The 22911-nt window shown below is 36.7% G+C and overlaps 1 protein-coding gene across 1 annotated transcript; it reads right to left on the bottom strand.

Moving 5' to 3' along the window:
• Positions 1-1394: 1394 nt before the first annotated feature.
• Positions 1395-5732, bottom strand: LOC141480311 (uncharacterized). The gene is made up of 2 exons (XM_074170222.1): positions 4386-5732; positions 1395-4297 (listed from the first exon to the last, which is right to left on the bottom strand). Exon 2 carries the CDS (start codon positions 2742-2744, stop codon positions 1395-1397), a length of 1350 nt encoding a protein of 449 aa, XP_074026323.1. The 5' UTR covers positions 2745-4297; positions 4386-5732.
• Positions 5733-22911: the final 17179 nt, after the last annotated feature.

Here is a 22911-nt window from a genome sequence, read left to right as displayed (position 1 = left end):
ATCAAACTTTCTACCCTTTTTCAGCAGCGATGTGAGTGGAGAAACGATGGATGCAAACTCAGGTATGAATCTCCTGTACCAGGAAAAAGTACCCACCAGTCTCCTGACATCTTTTACCGATTCTGGTCTAGGAAGCTGCAACATAGCCTTGACTTTATCGGGGTCGACATGCAACCCATTTCTATCTACAACGTATCCCAAATACTTCATTTCTGGCCTACAAAATTGACACTTTTCGAAGCTAACAGTGAGATTTGCTTCCCTCAATCTGCGGAAAACTTCATCAAGAATTGTCAGATGTTTCTCCAGAGTTTGGGTAACGATCACTACATCATCCAAATAGACGAAGACGTGTGGTTCTAGTTCAGGTCCTAGGACGGTATCGATCAACCTCTGCCACGTTGCTGGTGAATTATGTAATCCGAACGGCATCCTTTTAAATTGGAACAAACCACGCCCAGGAACGGTAAACGCTGTATACGGTCTCGACTTTTCCGCCACAGGAACTTGCCAATACGCAGACTTGATATCAAGAGAGGATAAATAATGTGCATTTTTCAATTTATCGAGCGTGTGGGAAACATATGGGAGAGGGTAGCTGTCTCGTTCCGTTACCGAATTTAGTTTTCTGTAATCAACGCAAAAGCGGTAGCTCCCATCTTTCTTCTTAACGAGAAGAACCGGTGACGACCAGCCACTATTCGACTTCTCGATAATATCGTTCTTCAACATCTCTGTTAGTTCTCGATCAATATGTTGTTGAATAATAGGCGACACTGGATAATAACGCTGCTTGATGGGTGGTGAGTTGGTCACGATGACATGTTCAGCTAGATTCGTACAGCCTAAATTATTCCCCATGAGCTCCTTGTTTTTCTCTACTACAGCGTTTAGCCGGGCCTCTTCCAATGGTGATAAAACTGTTTGTCCTCGAAGATGGTCCAATGCGTTCAGATAGCAAATTTCCTCAGAAAATTTCCACTCGTTGTGCCTCAGATTCGGAACCACTCCCATTGCTCTCCAGAAATTCGTTCCCAAAATTAAGTGATGAGGGACATCAGGAACCACTAAAACTCGAATTAATTTCAGCTTGCCTCTTAAACAAAATGGCACTTCACATTCTCCTATACTTTCACATACTTGACCATTGGCAACAGTGCAACTAATTCTCTTTGCTGAATTCAAATGTACCAAATCTTTTACGATTTGCCAACCTGGGTGTCCCAAGATAGTGGCTGAGGCACCTGAGTCTAATAACCCCAGTAAACTACGCCCCAAGACTTCAACTTTAAGGTAGGGTCTCTCATCGTTTTCGGCGTGATCCAGAATATAATCAAGGATTGGTTGAATAGCAGTCGCCGAGTGCAATTTGCGAGCGCCTTCCCCTCGACGATTCAAAGGCGTCGCTTGTCGTTTCCCGACACGGAGCAGTTTGGACAATTACGAACGGTATACCCTTTTCTCTTACATCTGTAGCATTCCAGTTGCTTCGGTAGAGCACATCCTATAGCACGATGTCCGGGTTGATCGCATCGGAAACATACTATCTCCTTCGACTGATTGTTCGACGGAATTCGTGCCGTTGCTATCTCTAAGGCATTCAATTCCTTGGTGACCTCTACGAAAGCCAAATCCTTCTCTATCACGTTGCCACGACGTGCTGATGGTTCTACGTAGCTATTGATTATGTCCCTTCTGGCTTCCATTCTTCGACATACCGAGCGAAGTTCTGAAATGGTTGTGGGTAAGGGTTCACGTAATCTGTCTTGGTAAAAGGGATGTAAATTCTTCATAACTATGTTCAGCTTAGCTTCCTCTGTCATTGGGCAACCTAGGCGGCTGAAGTAGCTTGACATCACTGCAAGATAAACTCCGATGGTTTCTGAGTGGTGTTGAGTCCTTTTCTGCAATTCTTCGAACAATGCGTCAGAATGATTGGCAGAGAGATATTCTTCTCGAAACTCTTCCACTAGTTCTTCCCAGGTCGATACTCGATTCCGACAATCTTTATAAAATTGATACGCCTTGTCAGCAAAAAGGTCCACACCTGAGTCCAACAACACAGCGTTGGGGACATGTCGCGCCAGTCTCAACTCCTCTATTCCCTCGAAAAATGCTGTCACCGACATTCCTTTACCATCTCCAGAAAACTTCTTCAGATTCCATTTATAAGGCGGAATCATTTTACTGGTTGAGCATGGGTCAAAGACTGGATCTTCCGTCAGAGACGATCGAGCAACTGCTCCTAAGTTAGCATGGAATGATTGCGCTCCCAATCTGCTTTCTAATTGATTTAGTGCAACCGGCACACGCTTCGTATCACTTCTCTTGCTGCTGTCAACTTTATGTGAAAATTCGTCCATCAACGACAGAGCCAAACCCAGGAGTTCGGATTTCCGGGTTTCTTTGTCCTTATCCTTATCTGGGTCCATATTGTCTATACGATTCAACACATGTGCTAGCTTGGTCTGAAGTTTCATTGCCCCGCTACTCGTTCCAGAATCGGTTATGTCATCAATCAGCCTTCTGATATCATCTAGTTTCCCTCTGATTGCAGCCTCATCTTCCTCGAAAGTGAATGGATATGAAGGATATCGAAGACTCTCGCCGTACCTTTCCATCTGCATTACTTGAACCAAACGATGTCTCATTTCCTCACAAGTGCCAGTTGCTACGCCCCGATATGCTAATTCATAGGTCAGTTCGTCTTTATCAAGACGATTTATTACCAGTCTTCTTGCCATAACGCTATTCTACTAGAGTGGTATCAATTGAAAAAAAAAAAAAAAAAATATTTATATTTTTCCAAAGTTTCCAAAAGTCACCTACTAACGCCAAAACGCAAAAAAAAAACCTTCTTTTAAGGGCCCCACGTTGGGCGCCAAAATGTCACCTCACAAACCACAAGAGGGGACTAAATCATCTGTCGGTAACAAATAAGACAGATGGGTATCCGCGGCTAAGCTAAACAGTGGAGACGGGAGTGGGTTAAACAACTTAGCAAATTTCAAATAGGTCTTAATGGGCGCCAGGTAAATTTAATCCTCCAGATACCCTAAGTAACTCACAATATCAATAACTTACCAATTAATATTGGAAATAAAAGATAAAAATCCCCAATATGATTTATTCAGTAATCCTAACTTACATGGATTAACCAACAACGCTTCTAAGACAACAATGCAATATTCACACTACTACGCGATGTTCAAATGTCCATACAAGAGCGCGGTGTATCTAACCACGAATTCAATCAGCCATAAATTACGGTAGTAACGACGCTCAAAAAAAAAACTACAATACGTCGAGTAAAACTACCACGAAAATTGAGTAGGTGAAATCGTAAATACTAGTATCGGATGGTAAGACAAACTCGTTTGCGTCGCGTGAGCTCAGGCGTAGGCGCATCGGTGTCAATCAGCAATCGTGAAAGGAAGAATATATCTCAATTTCCGTTTCACAAATATCTATGTCAATCAGGTATCAATAACAAACTCTTAATCAATAAACGATAAACAACACTATATCAACAGGTATCAATAAACATAAAGGCAAACAATTATTCAAATATCTCAGTATAGCACAAATTTTCAAATAAATCAATTATAACTTGCGTGCTCCTTTTGGGCCACCCGGTATATGGTGTTAGGCTACCCCGTAGTTCGACGGAAGTGGATCACCCTGTAGTACTGCTGAGATGGATCACCCTGTAGTACGGCGGAGATGGATCACCCTGTAGCACCACCAAGATAGATCACCCTGTAGGGCACGACAAGCTGGACCAGTAATGGATCACCAAATAAGATCCAGGAAGAGAATAGGGGAAAAAAAGGAAAACAGGAACCCTTAACGAAGACAAAAAAAAGCAGGAAGAAAAGCAGGAAGAAAAACAGGAAGAAAAACCCTACGGAAGAAAATTCTCAATCAGAATCAGATGAAACAAGGTGAGATTCAACCCCCATTCAATAGGACTATTTGACTAATCAATACCCCTGGTATATTTTCATCAAGCAAAGTAGCAAGATAACAAGAGTATATTTTTGGGTGCCCTGTATAACCATATGATCCGTAAAAATCAAGAAAATTGAATGAGTGTTGAAACCTCTCTTCAATACTAATATTCCGTTGAGATATAACGATGGAACCAGAAATTACTAAAATCATTTAAAACACATTTAATGGTAAAATTCTTACCCTGGCCAAGGGGTTTTCTATACGATTCTTCGTGTGCGGTGTTCTGCACGGAAGTCCTGCTGGGACTTGATGAGTGACTGAGGGCCTTCTGTTTCTTATGAATCTAGAGACGAGAAACGAAGGTTGTAGAATTGAAGAAGTGATATCATAGCTAAGATCACATGAGAGATGCGACAGTGATTCAGACATACCTAATTTCGGAAATCCTTCCACCTGGCACGAGTTCGGTATCCACCACAAATCCTCAAAAGAGCTTAAGTTTCCGACTGCAAATATCCACACCAAAATGACCAATCAGTCTTCCACTATACAATCCTGACTTGTAGAAATAATCCCCGTGAAGGATGGCACAAATACAACCAAATATATCCTACAATCAGTCTGATGATACCCTTTGAACTCCGAACCAAGCTCACCGAAAGCTAACTTCCAAATACTAAGAGAATGCCACATCTGACAGCTAACCAGTTGTTGCCACAGTGCATCCAATCTACACTACAAGCACCAAGGGGGCGCTGTGCACAACATCATAAATCTAACAATTCCTCCACAGCCACTTGATACATCATCAACAAGTCCATGACCCATCAAAACTCCTTCTCAAAGCAATGCAACCCTAAAACAACCCTTGACAACTTGAGTAACCGATAAATCCTCCACCCGTGAACAACTGTAGAACTAGTTCGGTGTAAGTCGACGGAACGACACTACGAAAGTTCGGCAGATGTCAACCAACAGCTGTCTTTTAACCTTGTTTACGAATATTTACAAAATATATTGTTCCAACCTATTTTCAACTATTTACCAATCCTTATTCATGCGATGGAATAGAAACATATAAGGTAAGTCGCCATAACCTTCCCTTTCAGTACAAATATTAGAGCATTCATATTATGCAGAATATTTACCGAAAATATCAAACAGTATTCAGAAACCCAGAGGTAACTAATATTGTTTTTCAGGCGATATGGCTCTAATATGTAGTAATCCTTCTGGAAGTGATGAATAACAATCTATGCAAGAAATATTCTCGGAAAGGTATAGGGAATAAGGCAGACAACGGCTGAAAAAAAATGATAGGTGAAGAAAACTGAGAAACAAACAATAACAACTATTTCAACCTAGCGAGGAATTTCGGATCTCCAATGTCGATTGGCAATAGGAGAACGCGTAAGTACTGGTCAAAGCAGTTAGTCAGGGAGCATACATTTATTCTTATACATTTCAGGTATGGTTTTCTATGGAACGGAAGATTCCCATTACTATGATGTTAAATGAATAAAATGAACTTGTAACTGAATTACATTGTTAATATCCTCTGAATAAAGATCTTAAAAGGTAAGGTAGTGGTTTTGAAAGGTCACATAAGAGCAGTTTGATCTAGTGCTAAATTGAAACGTAACAACTTCTTTGAAAATGTAGGTCGGGCACACTGACAAACCAGATGTGTCCCTAGCTGTGACGAAAAGTTCGTCATCAATAAATGACAATTCTGTCGATTCCATAGTAAATAAACGAACAATATCTACAATATTTACAAGTAAATTTAGACCGTTACAAATTGATCATACAAAAGCCTGTGATTCTTGAAAATGTGATTGTGGAGCTTTATCAATTTCATAGTCATCCAAATTTATTGGTAGTGGTAATGTTTTTTTTTTCGGTGTTCCTGGTTTTGATTTTTTCGAGAGTGGAGGTCCTAGAAGGGAGTCATTTTCATCATCCTGTAGGTTGAAATGGAACCTGTTCATGGCCGTATTCAAAACAAACGACTCCTTTTCATTTTCTACCATGGCTCGTGTCACTTTCACCGGCAGGGTACCGAATTTTTTATTCAATGTTGTCTTCTTTGGGCTATATTTCAAGTATACTAAAACCAATAATGATTGAGAGTAGAAGTAAGCCCAGTTGACAGCAAATCGGGGGCGTGCTTATTAATTTTTGAGAGGGTTTAGAATGAAAAATTCTTAGTACAATTAGTTAAAATATTCATACACATTTTTTTATTTATTTCATAAAAACTTTGCAATATCGTAATTTACCTAATCGTTGTAGTCGTTAGGTGGGCCTTATGAAAACGGAGTAATAATCGTGGTAATTATAGTAGGTACCAAATAAATTAACAATATTAATAAAAAACAAGATATGGTGGAAGGTAGGTATATTTGGGACACTCTGGACATAAATGTACTTTTTGTGGACAGAAAACCTCTATTAACAATTTTTGACTTATCTTTCGACTAACTGCTTTATTGTCAGCAATTAGGAATAATGAACACATTTGCCTAAAAGTAATTATAGTAAGTACAAACATTTCAAGCTTTCCCCAAAATATGTCCCAAACATACCTATAGGTGGTATATTTGGGACAGCAACTATATATTCCCAGGAACATATAAAATAGCCAAAATTTATCGTTAATTAGAAACGTTAAGGCTGTTCAAATGAAACTTAAAATAATTACGCTGTCCAGTAACCATAGAGACACGTTTCATTATATCACTTTCAATAACATTTTGAATATCATCTATTAAAGGATGAGAAAAAACGTTGGAAATTCCGCGTCTCCTCAAAAATTTAACTGAAAAACCTCCTTCTTCAGAAAGTTCCACTGTTTTTTTCTATAATTTGACCGATATAGTGAACAAAGGTACCATTATGTTTTATAAAGAACTTGACAATAACAAAGTCCTTTATTTTAAAACCACTGAATTCCTCTTCATTTTCATCGGAAGGTACTTCTTCTCCATAGGGAGACTGATCACTTTCTTCAAACAATACCTCCTGATCCTCTTCCGATGATGATGAAAAAGTATCAACTTTTCTCTTGCTTCCTTTCTTATTAGTAGAGGCTTTGCTAGTATTTGGTTTATTAAATACTTGCCTCTTGGTATTCTTCATCATTTTTGCTTTAAGGTTTTCTTCTATCTCCAGCTTCTTTGGAGTGTCTGTTAATATTCGGGTGCGGCCTGGTTTTCGACCAGCAGTGGTCTTCTTTCTTGGAGGCGCTACTGGATAGGGGCGGACTAACTTCGGTGAAACAAATGTCGGGTTTCTGTTTCCATCACCTGCTTTTGAAGAACCAGCAACAGCTAAATCTTCAGTGATCGCGGTAGAATTAGACATGCCATCGATATTGGGTTCATTTGGAACTGGACGATCTGTTACGGATGAAGAAAGAAAGTCAATGTCTGTAAAAATATCTGCATTACACGGATAAATTCCTGTTTTGGAAAAGCCGCTGTCTATATTACATTTGCTGAATGCTGGGGAATATGCTTTCACAACTAGTTCAGCAATTTCATAAATGGTGATAGTCTTTCCTGGGTTATTCATCATCCACTTATCAGCTTCACTATTATAGAAACGTTTGAAAGCGTAGAATACGGATACGTCCAATGGCTGGAGTTTGTTGCTGCAGTGCGGTGGTAATGTTAGTATATGGATACCATTTTCTCTTGAAAAATTGATAACATCTGTCGAAATATGGCTTTCGTGATTGTCTAATATTAATAATATAGGCTTTTCTTTGGTCGAACTAACATTGGCAGCAAAATGTTTCATATAATCCATGAAAATTGTCGTTGTCATCCAGCCTGATGGCGACGCTGTCCCAGCAGACCCATGTGGTGCATTTTTCAGCATATAGTCCCTGAAATTGACCCTTGGAAAAATAAAGAAGGGCGGTACTGAATTCTCAATAGCATTTATAGTACAGCAAACAGTGACTAAAGACCCCCTCTCCGCAGATGTTACCTTACCGACCTGTTTTTTTCCCTTTTCTGCAATTATTTTCCCGGGGTTCTGGACTGTAGTAAACCCAGTTTCATCAATATTGAAAACTTGAGATGGGTTAAAATTGTACCTTGCATACAACGCTTCTAACTTCTCAAAAAATTCAGACACATTCTTCCTATTAAAACTTGTGGCTCTTGACAAGCTGGTAGCCTCAGGTTTTCGTAATGAAAGATTTGGGTGTCTGTGGAAAAAACCTAAAAGTCAAAATTTTTCCTGCTGTTTTGTTAGTTTCCCAAGTTTCTGGAACAGCTTTTTTGTTGAACAGGTTTTTGTTGGTAAGCCAGTTCTTTCGTATGCTTCAGATCGAGACCATAGTGCATATGGCTTGCTTTGATCAAATAGGTGGCTAAATGATCTTCTTCGGCCTTTGTAAAAATCTGTTTACTTATATGTACAGAACCGAAAGTGGAACTATCGGGTAAGTTTCTTGCTTTGACGTATCTGGCTAGTGTTGACTTTGGGACATCATTATCTTTTGCAGCGGTTCTTATTGATTTTCCATTGTCAACAACATCTGAATAAGCCCTCTGGATAACATCAAAATTCAGGGTTTTTCGTGGTTTTTATAAATGCTCGGCATTTTTATCTGAGAAGTAAGAAACCAGGTATTTCGATATACCTCCCCAAAGTGAGCAAATCAGCATCTATAAACTGAATTTGTATACGCTAAAAATGAAGTAGGTATGTTTTGGACAGTGCGTGTAGGTATGTTTGGGACATTTGGCTCTACATTCGCAGATGAACAAGGAAGACAAAGGATATTCTCCACGAAGTCACATAATATCTTAAATGCCGGTGTACTATCTCCCATTTTTATATTTTTAATATCTTGCCAAAATTCTATTACATCATTAGAATATGATTGTATTTCCTCAGTATTACGTAAAAGACGCCATTCATTATCTAGAGGTTGTAAGTTACTGGCATTTGTTGAATGAGGAACTAAAAGGGCAATGTCGACAATGGACTGAACTGATCCTGATTTTACTACGCTGGGATCCACAAAATTAAATTTTTCTAGTATCGAGTTTGTCAGAGGAAACCGTTGTAATTCTTGACTACAACTTTCAACAAAGAAATCCAAACATCTTAATCGGAAAAAATGCAACTGTTCGGATGAAATATTCAGTTCTGTAATAATTTTCATAGTATTTCCTCCATAATACATTTCTTCAAGTGACAAGTAATTGTTGGGATTTTTGAATTGAACATCTTTAATGCTAGTTGATAATAAATAATGTCTTTTAATAAAACAATCAAAGAGGCTTCTCAAAACATTACACACATTTTTAAATAAAACATGAATCTTTGGGGATTCCGATTGCATTTCTTTTTTGAGGTTGTTGAAAAATGGCAATATGAAGTCTAAAAAGTTTAAAAACAATTTGGTTAATGCAGTTAGTTTCTTAAAAATATTTTCTGAGACAAGTAAATCCTTTTTACTAACAGCATCTGTAAAAAAAGTGTTAAGGCACCATACTGTTCCAAAATTCTGACAACTGCCGCATGAACAGAAAGCCAACGTATCTGGGATGGATGCAACATTTTTTGTACCTTAACATTACAAAATTCCTGAAACTCTGCTAGTTCCGACACTCTTTTCGGACTAGAACTAAAATAATTAAAAACATCTCGAATCATATCTTCAACGAATCGTGGCAGCTTTTTGCAAGCATATGATGCACACAAATGAAATGAATGGCATGTGCATTTAACTACAAACAATGAAGGAACATCATTTTTTAATAAAGTCATTAAAGAATGATGTTCTTCCATCATGACATTTGCACCATCTGATGTAAAACCTATTAAGTTATTCTTAAATGGTATTTTATGGGCATTAAAAAAGTCAATTATATGCTTATATAAAGTATTAGCATCTGCTCCTGTGATTTTAATTAGTCCTAAAAAATCATCCTTAATAGTGTTATCCCGAAAACTTCGTGCCACAAGACATAGATGTCTTGTGGCTTCGATCTGTCGACTCATCAACGATTAATGAAAATTTATTATTTTGTAGATGGAGACAGAATTCATTTAGTCCGTGCTGCCCTAAAATGTGTTTTACTACTGCAGTGCATTTACTTCGACTACACGCCATACCTTGAGCGATTTTTGAATCTGGACAACAGCCACAACTTTTACCAAATGATCTATAGCCGCGAATGGCAGATTATGTTAAGCTATAAACGCACTTAATCTGATCTAAAAATAACAAAAAAAAACATTAACAATTTTTTTGATTGTCATAAAAAATCAATTTGTGTGTTTACCTTGTTTAATATTGTCTTCCAATTTTTGATTACTTGATCCTGCAGTAACAAATGATGTTAATGTTTTTTGTTTTTGGATGCTTTTCACTTTGGTTTCGTGAACTTTACTAATGCTGTGTTTAGTAAGAGCATCCTTTCCACTGATAATGTTAATATCTTTTTCACAAGCTGAACATTTGGCAAAACTATCGCCTTTTTTACTTTTACATAACCATCCCCTAAATTCGGGCATATTTTCCCACTGTTCTTTATAAGTTTGTGAGTATTTTTTTTACTAATTTATTTGCTAACACTGGGATTTTCATCACCTTTATCAGAAGAACTATCAGAATCACTCATATTCTCTATTTAATTTTACGCGAGCTAACTATGCAAAATTAATAAATTATAATGACACCATTCACTGAAACCTGAGGCACTAAACGACACAATTGACACAAGTCTAATATCAATGAACCACATTTCGTTTCGTGGGAATCCCTCCACATTTCGTCTGGGAATCCCCGTTATCATACATCGTTCGACTATTATAATAGTTAAGCCGCATTTTCACGTGTCAAGTAGCTAAAGCGAGTTACTAAAGCAAGTAACTAAAATTTAGTCCGTTCGTTTTAGTGAGCGTTCACATGTGTAGGTACCTGCTTTGTTATTTAGTTGTTTAGTACAGATTAAACATGGCAGGAAAAGTGACGCGTGCAGCAGTGCGAAATTGTATATTGACGTTATGTGGCGAAGTATCCGAAATACTTGCAGAAGAAATGAACAAAAACAAAAAGAAGCGTTGCTGGGTACGTAAATGGCTGAGTAGAAGAGAAAGATATGGTGCTTCATCTACGTTATTAAGAGAATTAGCAGCTGAAGACGCACCAGAATATAGAAATTGTCTGAGGATATCTCAAGAACAGTTTGAAATATTGCTGGCTCAAATTGCGCATCAAATTACGAAATACGACACTGTAATGAGATCGGCTGTTCCAGCTAGAATAAAATTGGAAATCACATTGTCCTATTTAGCCACAGGAAATAGTTATAGAACGTTGCAGAGGTTATTTCGTGTGTCAACACCTGCAATCTCCAAATTTATACCCGAGGTGTGTGATGCTATTTTTGAAAGTCTGAGAAAATATATAAAGGTATGTATTTTTTGAATATTTTTATTGCGAACAAGTTGTTGATGAACAAAACATGTTAAATATTGGAAAAAGCATGTGCTATCATCTGTGATCTTCTAATATCGTCGTCATAGGTAAGATTTGCTTCTGCATGGATTATAGTGGTGAAGCCATCGCTATACGAAGAAGGCATGTCGGAATATGTAGGGGACTGCATTGGTGTAGAGATGGCAGATGGGGCGTTAGCACTGCTGGTATGTGTGTGTGTCGTACCGAATACTCTGGAGGTCTTGGAGTTTAAAACTGGTAAGAACAGACTGAATACGTTCCTGTGCTTTTATTGCAGTAAAAGCAGTTAACGTCATTAATTGTGCAGCAACACTGCGACCAAAAGCTATGTATTCATGTTCATTGGCAGGTTCATGTGTGATAGTTTCGGTTATTTTTTTTAGGTCGTTAACTACTGCAGTAACCTGTCTCAATTTTTCCGTAGCTCTGATTTTTTTCTGTGGTGGTTCCTGAGACTTTTCCTGTGGTGGTTCCTGAGACTTTTCCTGTCTGGCAGTCATTATTGCCTCTTCATCTTGTTGTTGTTGTTCGTCAACTGCTTCTTCGCGTTGCATCTGAAATAGAACAAATAGATATACCGTATTATGTATTTTAGGTACCGGAGTCCCAAGAAGAATGGAACGTTATTGAAAAGGGGTTTCGTTTGAAGTGGAACTTCCCCAAATGTTACGGTGCGATTGATGGGAAACATGTGACGATTCATGCGCCGGCAAATTGTGGTAGTGAATTCTTCAATTATAAGGGTACTCACAGCATTATTCTGTTAGCTCTGGTAGATGACAACTATTGTTTTTCCTATATTAATGTTGGATGTTCTGGAAGACAATCCGATGGTGGGGTTTTCCAACAATCATCTTTATTTGAAGCCCTAGAGAATGGTTTATTACCAGATGGTGGTTTCATCGTAGGTGACGATGCATTTTCATTGAAAACATATCTGATGAAACCCTATTCAAAAGTAACACTGTCGGAAAATCAGAAAATTTTCAATTACCGCCTTTCACGGGCAAGACGGATAGTAGAGAATGCGTTCGGAATTCTGCTTAGCCGATTTCGCATTTTTGAAAAGCCTATGGCATGCTTACCAGAAACTGTGGACAAAATTATCAAGGCCAGTTGCGCATTACACAATTATTTGCGAATCACTTCTCAGAACACTTACACACCAAATGGATCGTTAGATGAAGAAGATAGAGAACGCGGTCAGATTAGACCAGGTTCTTGGAGAAATGACAGTAATATACCCTTGCCGTCAATAAGACCTTTGGGGAGTAATCATTCGTCACGACGTGCAAGAGAACTGCGAGATCGACTCTGCCAGTACTTTGTGGGCGAAGGTGCGGTGCCATGGCAGCAACGGATGATATTTTGACTATACCTACTTTAATATTAATATTATAATATGTACATACTTATTCCGTATTTGGTTACATAGCTGGAGAGATGTATTGCTTTAATTTATTACAAGTTGATACTTTCGGGACGGGAAAACACGTATACGGATTAATTACCTATCATATGAACACTACTATAATATACCTACATTGAAATTATCCTGCGTGGGCCTCTTATTATCCTCTATATTACGTAAAAATGCGTCCATTTCCTTGAACCATTTCACACTGGGGACATAAATATCCTCCGCTCCTGCTCCAGACTTCATCGAGTCCCTTATTTTCTTTTTTTCTTGAGAATAAGTTGACCTCAACGCCCGTATTTTGTTCTTGATTTCAGGCACTCCGAATCCTTCTATTCCCATGATCTCCTCAATTTCCTTATACGCCGCGTCCCGAGCTTGTTTATTTTTATAAATCACAGCCTTTGTATCCCATAGACATCGCCTTTCCCGATACTCTTCTACAAACTTTATTGTAGTCGCTTCACTCCAACGAGACATTTTCAAAACACGCCACCAAATTAAAACACAACCAACCTTGCAGTCTGTACTATGAACTTGCCTAAACTGAGCTGTCTACACTTGTTTAGTCGGCTTGGTAGTTGCTAGAAAGCGAAGGTGGGAGAGGCAACTTGCTCAAGTAAATAGAACTTTTTCTATTCACTTGACTAAACAGTTTACTAAATTATGTACTTGCGCAAGTACTAAATCAAGTTGTTTACACCATACAAGTTACTAAATTTAGTTACTTGCTTTAGTAACTCGCTTTAGCTACTTGACACGTGAAAATGCGGCTTTAGATCAGCATTGCCGTATAAGTTTTATTAAATTCATCATAGGGGAATAATATAATTTTCAATTATGTTCTAACTACCACTGTATACAGATAACTACATAGATACCTAAATTTTATATTTGGACTAAATTATTATAATTTTTAATAATACTAGCATTTTTCGAATTTTTCGGTAGAAATAGGTTGTAAATCGGTAGATCGGTAGATTCAATTGAAAATCGATAGATCTACCGACAGCACTGACTGCAACGATGAGATGGAAGTTACGGTAAAGTGACAAAGACAGAAATATCGTTGCGTACAGCGTTGCCACTAGTTGTGATAAATATCTAACACTATACAGAAAATAATGAATTTTAACTGATCAGTAATCAGGAAATGTATAAGTATTACTCATTACAAGCTCATTACTGATTTTTGTCATAAATAATACCTTTTAATCGTACTAGTATTGTGTATTATCTATAATTTGCCACAACCTACAACTCTACTGCTTACTATATTTTGATTCTGCTATAACTGGTAACGTAAAATTTAGATATGACAACGCGCTTTACTCTCAATCATTATTGGTTTTACTATAATATTGATTATCAAACATTTGCCCTGGCATCCCACAGTGGATTGTCCACAGTGCCGAGTTCCATTAATTGACTACGATAAATGCTCAGGTTCATCGTCACTTTCGCTATCTACTACGAAAATGACCGGTGTTTGGTGCTCCATTTGTAGGGAATAAAAATAATAATTTCTGCCTGTGAAACTAAGTCAGACTCCACCCTATTTTCGAAATTATCCATATACAGAATTATCGATGTTTCGGAACCGCTTGGGCTTACATCCTCAATAGGACAACCCGTTTGGAAGTGGGCCTGTAGTTCTTCCCTCATAGATTCCAGAGATCTGTTCCTAACTCTCCCTACAGCCATCGCGACCCTACATTCCGGACATGCCTCTACTCTCGCAGAACATTCTTCGCATAGAGAATGCCTGTTGATACACTGAAGGATTTTTCTGGAGTTTTAGAAAAACTCTTCACAGCATATCGTACATGTCGGGAAGCTCAACACTATGGACAACATTAACTTTTTGTTTTGTTGATCCCTGAAACAGATGAAAAATTCAAAATTAATAGAAAATATCGCTTAACTAACGTGTACGATAGTTTCATTACAGATTGAAGAAATAGACAGGTGAAAATGGGCTTAAATTATTTAAGAAAGTATAAATATCATATTCATTCTCTACCACATTATGAAGTTTCTCGAAATGGAACGAATTCTAAAAATACATCATAGTAATCGAGAAAGTAAAAAAATTTATTGTTTTTTTTCTTCGGGGTTGCATTGAATTATTAAGTTTTTTTTCTTCGGGGTTGCATTGAAATTGACTGTTCAATGTTTCTGTATCAATTGAAACATTATGGGTGGTTTCTATAAAGATTTTAAAAAACATAAATTCATAAATTTTTTTTAAAAGTAATGAATCGTTCAATTGATGACCTATTTATTTTATAGAAATTCATGTTGAATATAGAATAAAAAAATAACTTTGTATAGTTTCTACTGAGTTTATTTATTTGTTATGACCGGTTTCGGCACATAACATGAGTCTTTAGAAAAGTATTAGTGCTTGTAATATTGGTAACATGTGAATTCAGGTACATATATCTGATACCTGTTCACACTATTTAAAGACTCATGTTGACATGAGTTTTAATCTTCCTCTTGAAGATGATCACTTGGTGATCGAAACACGTGTCGAAGTGTTAACTCTACAATGCATGCTATTTTAAAATAAAAAATATTTTTGGGTGGGTATTAGCACTCTCAACAGGTGAATAATAATAGAAAAAATTATTTTGTGTTACTTTTTTTTGTTTTTTGATTTTTTCTTTTGTATGATATATCATGAACTTAGATCTAAAACGTATTATAAATCATATCTCTATTTTATTGATGGAAGTTAGCAAAACAATTTTTATTTCTATCGAAACAAAGATTGAGTTTGCATTTTTCACAGAAAACAAAAGAAAACCCTTTGCAGCCTGGCAATTTACATCGCTGCCGAGTTTCACACCATGTAGGAATGTGGCCAAAATTGTCAATTCTCACATCTTTCGGAGGAATCGAAGCCGAATTTGTTTTTTTTTCTTCAGTTCCAAATTTTGATCAACTGATGAAGGTCTACCTTTTCATTTTGAATTCTGACCAACGTTGCATAGGCAATTGGCAATTTCCCCACGGAATTTTTCCATTGTTATGGTATTTGTGTTTCCTTTTTGCTTTCCAACCCTGCGATATAGAAGCCACGCATTGATAATAGCAACATCAACTAAATGATAAAAAATTCTAACAAACATATGGTCGACTCCGCCCATATGTTTGTTATACTCTAATACTAAGTTTGGACACTGTATTGGGACTCTTTTCTTTTCTTTTTTATCAAATCTTTTTACGTGTTGGACAGGAATAGACCCCACGTATGTGGAAAGTAATGAAACCGCTTTATTGTCTAACCATAACACTGATGTGAAAGGAGTATCTTGAAAAGTGCTTACATACTCTTCAAAAGAACTACGCGTCTTTTTTTCAAATGTAGCGTCACTGGAAAAATTGCAGTTGGGCAAACGATTCCTTTTTACTGTTCCTAGCGAAAGAATGCCTCTTCCATATAAGTATGCCATCAGAGTAACTCCAGTATAATAGTTATCAAATTAAACTATATAATTACATTTAGTGGGAATTGAGCGGCACAATCGTATGACTACGTTTGCTGAGGACCCTAAATCTGGCTCATGTGAAAAACAATTTTTCTCATCATTTTCTTGACCAGAGTAAATTTCAAACCGGTATGCATAATCTGAAATCCCAGATAGAACAAATAATTTGTATCCCCATTTGTGGGGTTTGAGTGGCATATATTGTTTCATATAATGCCGGGCCTTTGTCGCACATTTGTTCGTCTATTGAAAGACGCTTTTCGAATGGAATACTTCCAAATTTATTATTCAAGTGATTAATGATAGGCCGCAACTTATGCAAGCGATCATGATTCTCATGGTCTTTTGAAAGTAGTTTAGAATTGTCATTAAAATGTAGCATTTCACGGATTTTTTCAAATCTATTGATGCTCATTGTATTTTTTATTTTGTCAAAACCGAATTCCTCGGATGTCAGTCATAAATATGTTTGACATATTTATGACTGACAGGTAAATGCAAATGCCTATGTACTTTTATAAATCATATGTCGTGATATTTGCAGGTTTGAAAATATTTTTTTGAAGGCTATAGAGGTTCGATTCATCTGCAATCTTTGGAAATAAATCGTCAGAAAAAAATACCTGAAAAAATACAAATTCAAAAATAATGCAAAGAGAAATATAGCTAGACTTTTGCCTGAAGAACTGGTAGGGGGTTGATAGCTCCATATTTTTTGGAAGAATATCGTCACCACCAAATCTTGTACATTCAGAATTTTCTTCAAAACTAGCTTCTTTCCAGGACATAGATTTGAAGGCCTTTTTATCGAATGTAAACAAACTTTCATTTTCAGGAAAATTTTGGTCGATAGGATCTGAATCATTATCACATACTGTATTTTGACTGATGGGATCTGATTGATTGTCACATATAGTTTCTAAATTAATAGCATCTACTGAATCTTACTCATGATCAAAAATAATAGATATATTTTCAATATCTAAGTCAGAAAAATCAACGGGATTCTGAAATTTTGAGAAGCCAAATTTATACAATCTTCAATATTTTCGGGAAAATTTTCTTCTTCCAAATCTTGCAAATCATCTTCGCTTTCATAAACATTTTCTGCAAGCTTTTGCAACTCTTTTGTTGTGAGACATTTTCGTAAACAAGGATTTCTGTCCATTGCGCTATAAAAAAAAGGAATAATGCTACATTTTTTAAAAAACAACGCCGATTTATTTTTGAGGCGTTTTACTACAAACTAATTCAACAAAATACTTTAGTACATACCTAAATTAGCAAATCCACGGAGTTTTTGGACAAAATTGCATTAATTTCTGTTAAAAACAATATAATTTGAGCACCCGACACACACAAAAGCCGCTAAATCTAACCACCATATACAAACTTCTACATTCAATACCCGTCCCGCCACCTACGACTCACTAGATGGACAATAATGTAAACGTGAGTATCTGGTATGCTACAATATGCATTTGGGAGATAATCTTCAATAAGTAAGGAGGTAGAATTGTTTATTATTTTAAAATTACACAATGCATTGTAGGGTTAAAATCAGAAATGAAAATATTTTATCAATTTTTGTTTTATTTTCTTTTATAATTGATAATTATTATCCTAAACATACAAAAGCTTGTGATTCTTGAAAATGTGATTGTGGAGCTTTATCATTTTCATAGTCATCCAAGTTTATTGGTAGTGGTAATGTTTTTTTTTCGGTGCTCCTGGTTTTGATTTTTTCGAGAGTGGAGATCCTAGAAGGGAGTCATTATCATCATCCTGTAGGTTGAAATGGAACCAGTTCATGGCCGTATTCAAAACAACACCTTTTCATTTTCTACCATAACTCGTGTCACTTTCACCGGCACGGTACCGAATTTTTTATTCACTGTTGTCATCTTTGTGCTATATTTCAAGTAGACAATAATACACTCTTCAGATTTTTTAATTATCTCGTCCACCCCACATCTACAACAAAGAGAAAACTGTTCAGACACGAATCATTTCCAAGTAGAAATTTGTTTATATCATTTACTCTAAAATCTATAACAAAGTAATGAGTTTAACAATAAAAATCAGTAAAAAAATAATGTCTCACCAGAATAACTGTGTATACCACCATGGCCATGTCTACAGGAAGCACTTTTGTGAATGTAATTTTTTTATAAGATTAGTTGAAACAGTAGGGTAGGGCGGGGCTAATAGTCCCAATTTTACTCTAAGTCTTCGAGTACTTACTGTCGATAAATAATGTTATATGAAATCCTATACATTTCAGTTTGACGCTTGCCAACTTTTGGTTGTGTCTGAAAAATCGCAAGATACATGATTTTTTCAAAAGAACAGATGTGAAATGTATTACTGTTATTTAATATTTGTTAGATATATATAACACTCTATTTTGTAAAATAAAATATGTTGGTTATACTGAAATAAAATTTCTTGATTCTGTCTAACAATCGCAAAGTACATGATTCTCTTTCAGAAGAACAGATGAGAAATGTATTGCTGTTATTTCATATTTGTTATGAAATATAACACTAGATCTTATAAAATGGAATATGCTGGTCAGACTGAAATATAGTTTCTTAATTGTGTCTAAAAATCGCAAAATACATGATTGTCTCTCAGAAAAATATACAGTGTCACACATAAAGTCCGCACCAAATGGGATTTTTTTGTTCATCTCTTCAAGCAACTTTTGATATCTCCATTAGGTTGTGCTTTAAAAATGATGCCAAATGACATGCATATGACCGATCAAGTGATTTTTATTCCCTGTCAAATTTGACATTTTTTCCAAAAAATGTTCAGAAAAGCAGTTATTGCTCGAAATTTCGAAAATCGGTAAAGAGAAAAGATGATTGTTTTTTCATTTTTCACCCATATACCAATGTTTAGCTCTCTAGTACAAATTTAGTTTTTTTACAGTTTTACGAAAATTTGACATTTGCCGATTTCTCAAATTTAGCCAAACCTCAACAAAGTTAGTGCTTTATGCCTAACTTTTTCCAACGCATTTTTATGCGTTGCATAAATTGCAATTCTAAATACAACTTATTTCGCAAAAATTTAAAACACCAGAAAAAATTATGCCAAAAATTATGCAAAATTGATACAGTTTTAAAAAACAGATAAATATTTCCCTTTGGTGGGTATTGTATGGTTTGTATTAAACTTTGTTGTGCCTGCTTTTCTTCTGGAGAAAGCGGTTGTTTTTGAATCGCCACGTGTATTTTTGCATCGTAGGTTTGAAGTTTGTTTATGAATGTTAAAGGGGACTCATTGGACATTTGATGGATTCCTCAAAGGTCTTGTATCAAAGAGGCTAAGTCACGTGTGTCACCAAAATATTGGATTAACAGTAATTTAATTTCATCCCATGTTTGAGGATTTCTAGAAGTGAGAGTCCTGCTGCTTTTCCTTACAATTTGTTTTTGATATGTAAGTTACCAAATTTTTTTGATCTTGTACAGCCATGCGGTAATCAGTATTACAAGAAAACTTTGTAAAGCGTGTTTTTTATAGAGGTATAGAACTTTGAGTTGCAATAAAACAACGATGGATTATTCGATTGACATGAATTTTATTTATCCGAAAGATAATCTTGTGGCATTACATTTTAAATATGATTTTTGGCATATGACCGCCACGGCTGGCGCGGATGTAGTACAATCTGGACGTCCAATTTTCGATGACTTTTTCCAACATTTGTGGCCGTATATCGGCAATAACACGGCGAATGTTGTCTTCCAAATGGTCAAGCGTTTGTGGCTTATCCGCATAGACCAATTACTTTACATAGCCCCACAGAAAGTAGTCTAGCGGTGTTAAATCACAATATCTTGGAGGCCAATTCACAGGTCCAAAACGTGAAATTAGGCGGTCACCAAACGTGTCTTTCAATAAATCTATTGTGGCACGAGCTGTGTGGCATGTTGCACCGTCTTGTTGAAACCACATCTCCTGGACATCATGCACGAGTTGGAATTTATAAGCACGCAAACCAAGATCCTTCCGCAAAATCTTCCATAAAGTGGATGGACACAGATCCAATTCCTGTGCTCGATGGCGGATGGACTCCTCCGGGTCTTCCTCAATGCTACGCTGTACAGCAGCAAGAGCTTCTTCTGTACGCACCGTACGGCGTCTCTGGGGATGCGAGTTATCAATAAGAGTAAACGTGGTGCGAAAACGTTCCATGGTTAATCGAATTAACTGCTCTGATGGACGATTTTGTCGACGATAAAATGGACGTAGTGCGCGATACGTTTTCCGCACAGAACCATTATTTTCGAAATAAAATTGCACTATTTGCAAGCGTTGTTCAGGCGTGAGTCTATTCATGTTGAATTGCCAAACCAAACTAAGAATAAATCACTTGACAGCTGTTAAATCAGTCGCCATCTTGAAAAGTAATGCCAACTTGAAGTTCTGTACCTCTATAAAAAACACCCATTATAAATAATAATAAGAACACTCATAGAAACATTTATTTATTATTTACAAATATAAAAATACAGATACTTGATATTGATTATCGAACTTTTGCCCTGGCATCCCACAGTGGATTGTCCATAGTGCCGAATTCCATTAATTGACTATACGATAAATGCTCAGGTTCATCGTCACTTTTGCTATCTACTACGAAAATGACCGGTGTTTGGTGCTACATTTGTAGGGAATAAAAATAATAATTTCTGCCTGTCAAACTAACTCAGACTCCACCCTATTTTCGAAATTATCCATATTGAGAATTATCGATGTTTCGGAACCGCTTGGGCTTACATCCAAAATAGGACGACCCGTTTGAAAGTGGGCCTGTAGTTCTTTCCTCATAGATTCCAGAGATCTATTCCTAACTCTCCCTACAGCCATCGCGACCCTACATTCCGGACAAGCCTCTACTCTCGCAGAACATTCTTCGCATAGAGAATGCCCGTTGATACACTGAAGGATTTTTCTGGAGTTTTTGAAAAACTCCTCACAGCATATCGTACATGTCGGGAAGCTCAACACTATGGACAACATATCTGCAGCCATTAATGAAGAAAACAACTTACCTTCAAGTGATTTATCCAAGAACTAATCAAATCTAGCTGAAAATGGTGATCCTGCAGCACTGTAAACAGATGTCCACAAAATGTGATTCATAACGAAAAAAAACACCTGACGAAATGGAGGCAGATTGATAAAACCTCATTATCTGAACATAGATGCAGCCATCTGAGAAGTGATCACTGAACTACAGGCTTCCAAATGGCGCCACTAGATAGCAGCTAGCTTCAGTTTTTCCTCCTTTTTTCAAATGAGTACACATTTGCCCCAAGTACGCAACTACCCCACTTCACCCTATTACAATGGCGACCGAATTTTATTTTTATATCCATTTGTGAAAAATGATGGGAATGAAATTTGGTAATTTAAAATTCAAATTACATGATGAATGGGCAGCAGTTTGTTTGGTTCTGCCACAGTTTGTGGCAGAACCAAACTGTTTCTCTTCCTCAGGAGTTTGTGCATCCATAAGAATAGGATACCTAAGATGAATTTCATAAATATTTTTCAAATCATTTTCAATTTTGCTAACAAGTTTCTAGGCTGCATCAAATTTTCACAAATCATCATTGTATGAACATTTAATGAAATAAGCAAGTGAATACAATCGTGCCCTCTCAAATATGAATTCAAATCACCTAACCATGCAAACACAAAAGGATTTGAATCGGGTACTCTCACTTGGCGAGTTGCCAATAAAAAATTGACGAATTCTTTCATGTCTTTCGCTTGCCTATTATTTCTATCATTGTCAGCCCATTAGCTAACTTATTTTCGAATTCCTTTAAAAAAAATTCATTTCTACTACACCTTGACTTTTCCATGATGGTTTGTTAGTGCAGTTTTCGATTTTCATTCTTGCAGCTTCATTCTTGCTTTTATTAAATAGAATGATTCGACTAAAAGTGAGTGATGCTAGTTCACTCCAATTTGAGAAAATCTTTTCTCTTTCCATATCACTCTTAGTTTCCTGGATCATGAATTCTAAATATTTGCTCAATTTGATTAAATCGTCAGTTATTAGAAGCAAATCGACAGAATTGAGTTTTCTGGATTGCAAAGTAGCTAATGCATTGGATGAAATCCTAACGCCCCGTTCCAAATCCAAAATTGAAAAAAAAAACTCAACAAAATACCTTTTTTTGGTTCCCTTTCGCAAACATAAACCTCTTTCGATTCCAATACATTTTCTAATAGAATACCCAATTCTCAACGGTTTTCGCTACTTCCTTAGATGGCGACTTTGTCGCTAAGACCACAGCATCAGCCAAAACTATCAAAATATTTTATCGAAGTTCCCCTTTTTCTATATGCTACCCAATGTGTCCCTTGACCATGTCGACTATCCAAATTTACTATGGCAGATTCATATCGGAGTGGTCCTGATTTTGGCAAATCGTCACGCATATATACCCCCCGAAAATATGGAATCGTCATTTTCTTAGCGTAATAGTTGAGGTCGATATTGGAGAGAGCTCTTTTAGGTA

Source organism: Leptinotarsa decemlineata, unplaced genomic scaffold (assembly GCF_025532065.1).
Source record: "Leptinotarsa decemlineata unplaced genomic scaffold, Ldec_3_MD MMD2_P_RNA_scaffold_7, whole genome shotgun sequence".
Taxonomy (NCBI): domain Eukaryota; kingdom Metazoa; phylum Arthropoda; class Insecta; order Coleoptera; family Chrysomelidae; genus Leptinotarsa; species Leptinotarsa decemlineata.
The sequence above is the reverse complement of the archived record's forward strand: the minus strand, read 5'-3'. Positions and strand labels throughout refer to the sequence as shown.

What these genes read in the sequence shown, in the direction of transcription:
- LOC141480311 (XM_074170222.1), bottom strand. Translation starts at nt 2,744, where the DNA reads ATGGCAAGAAGACTGGTAATAAATCGTCTTGATAAAGACGAACTGACC.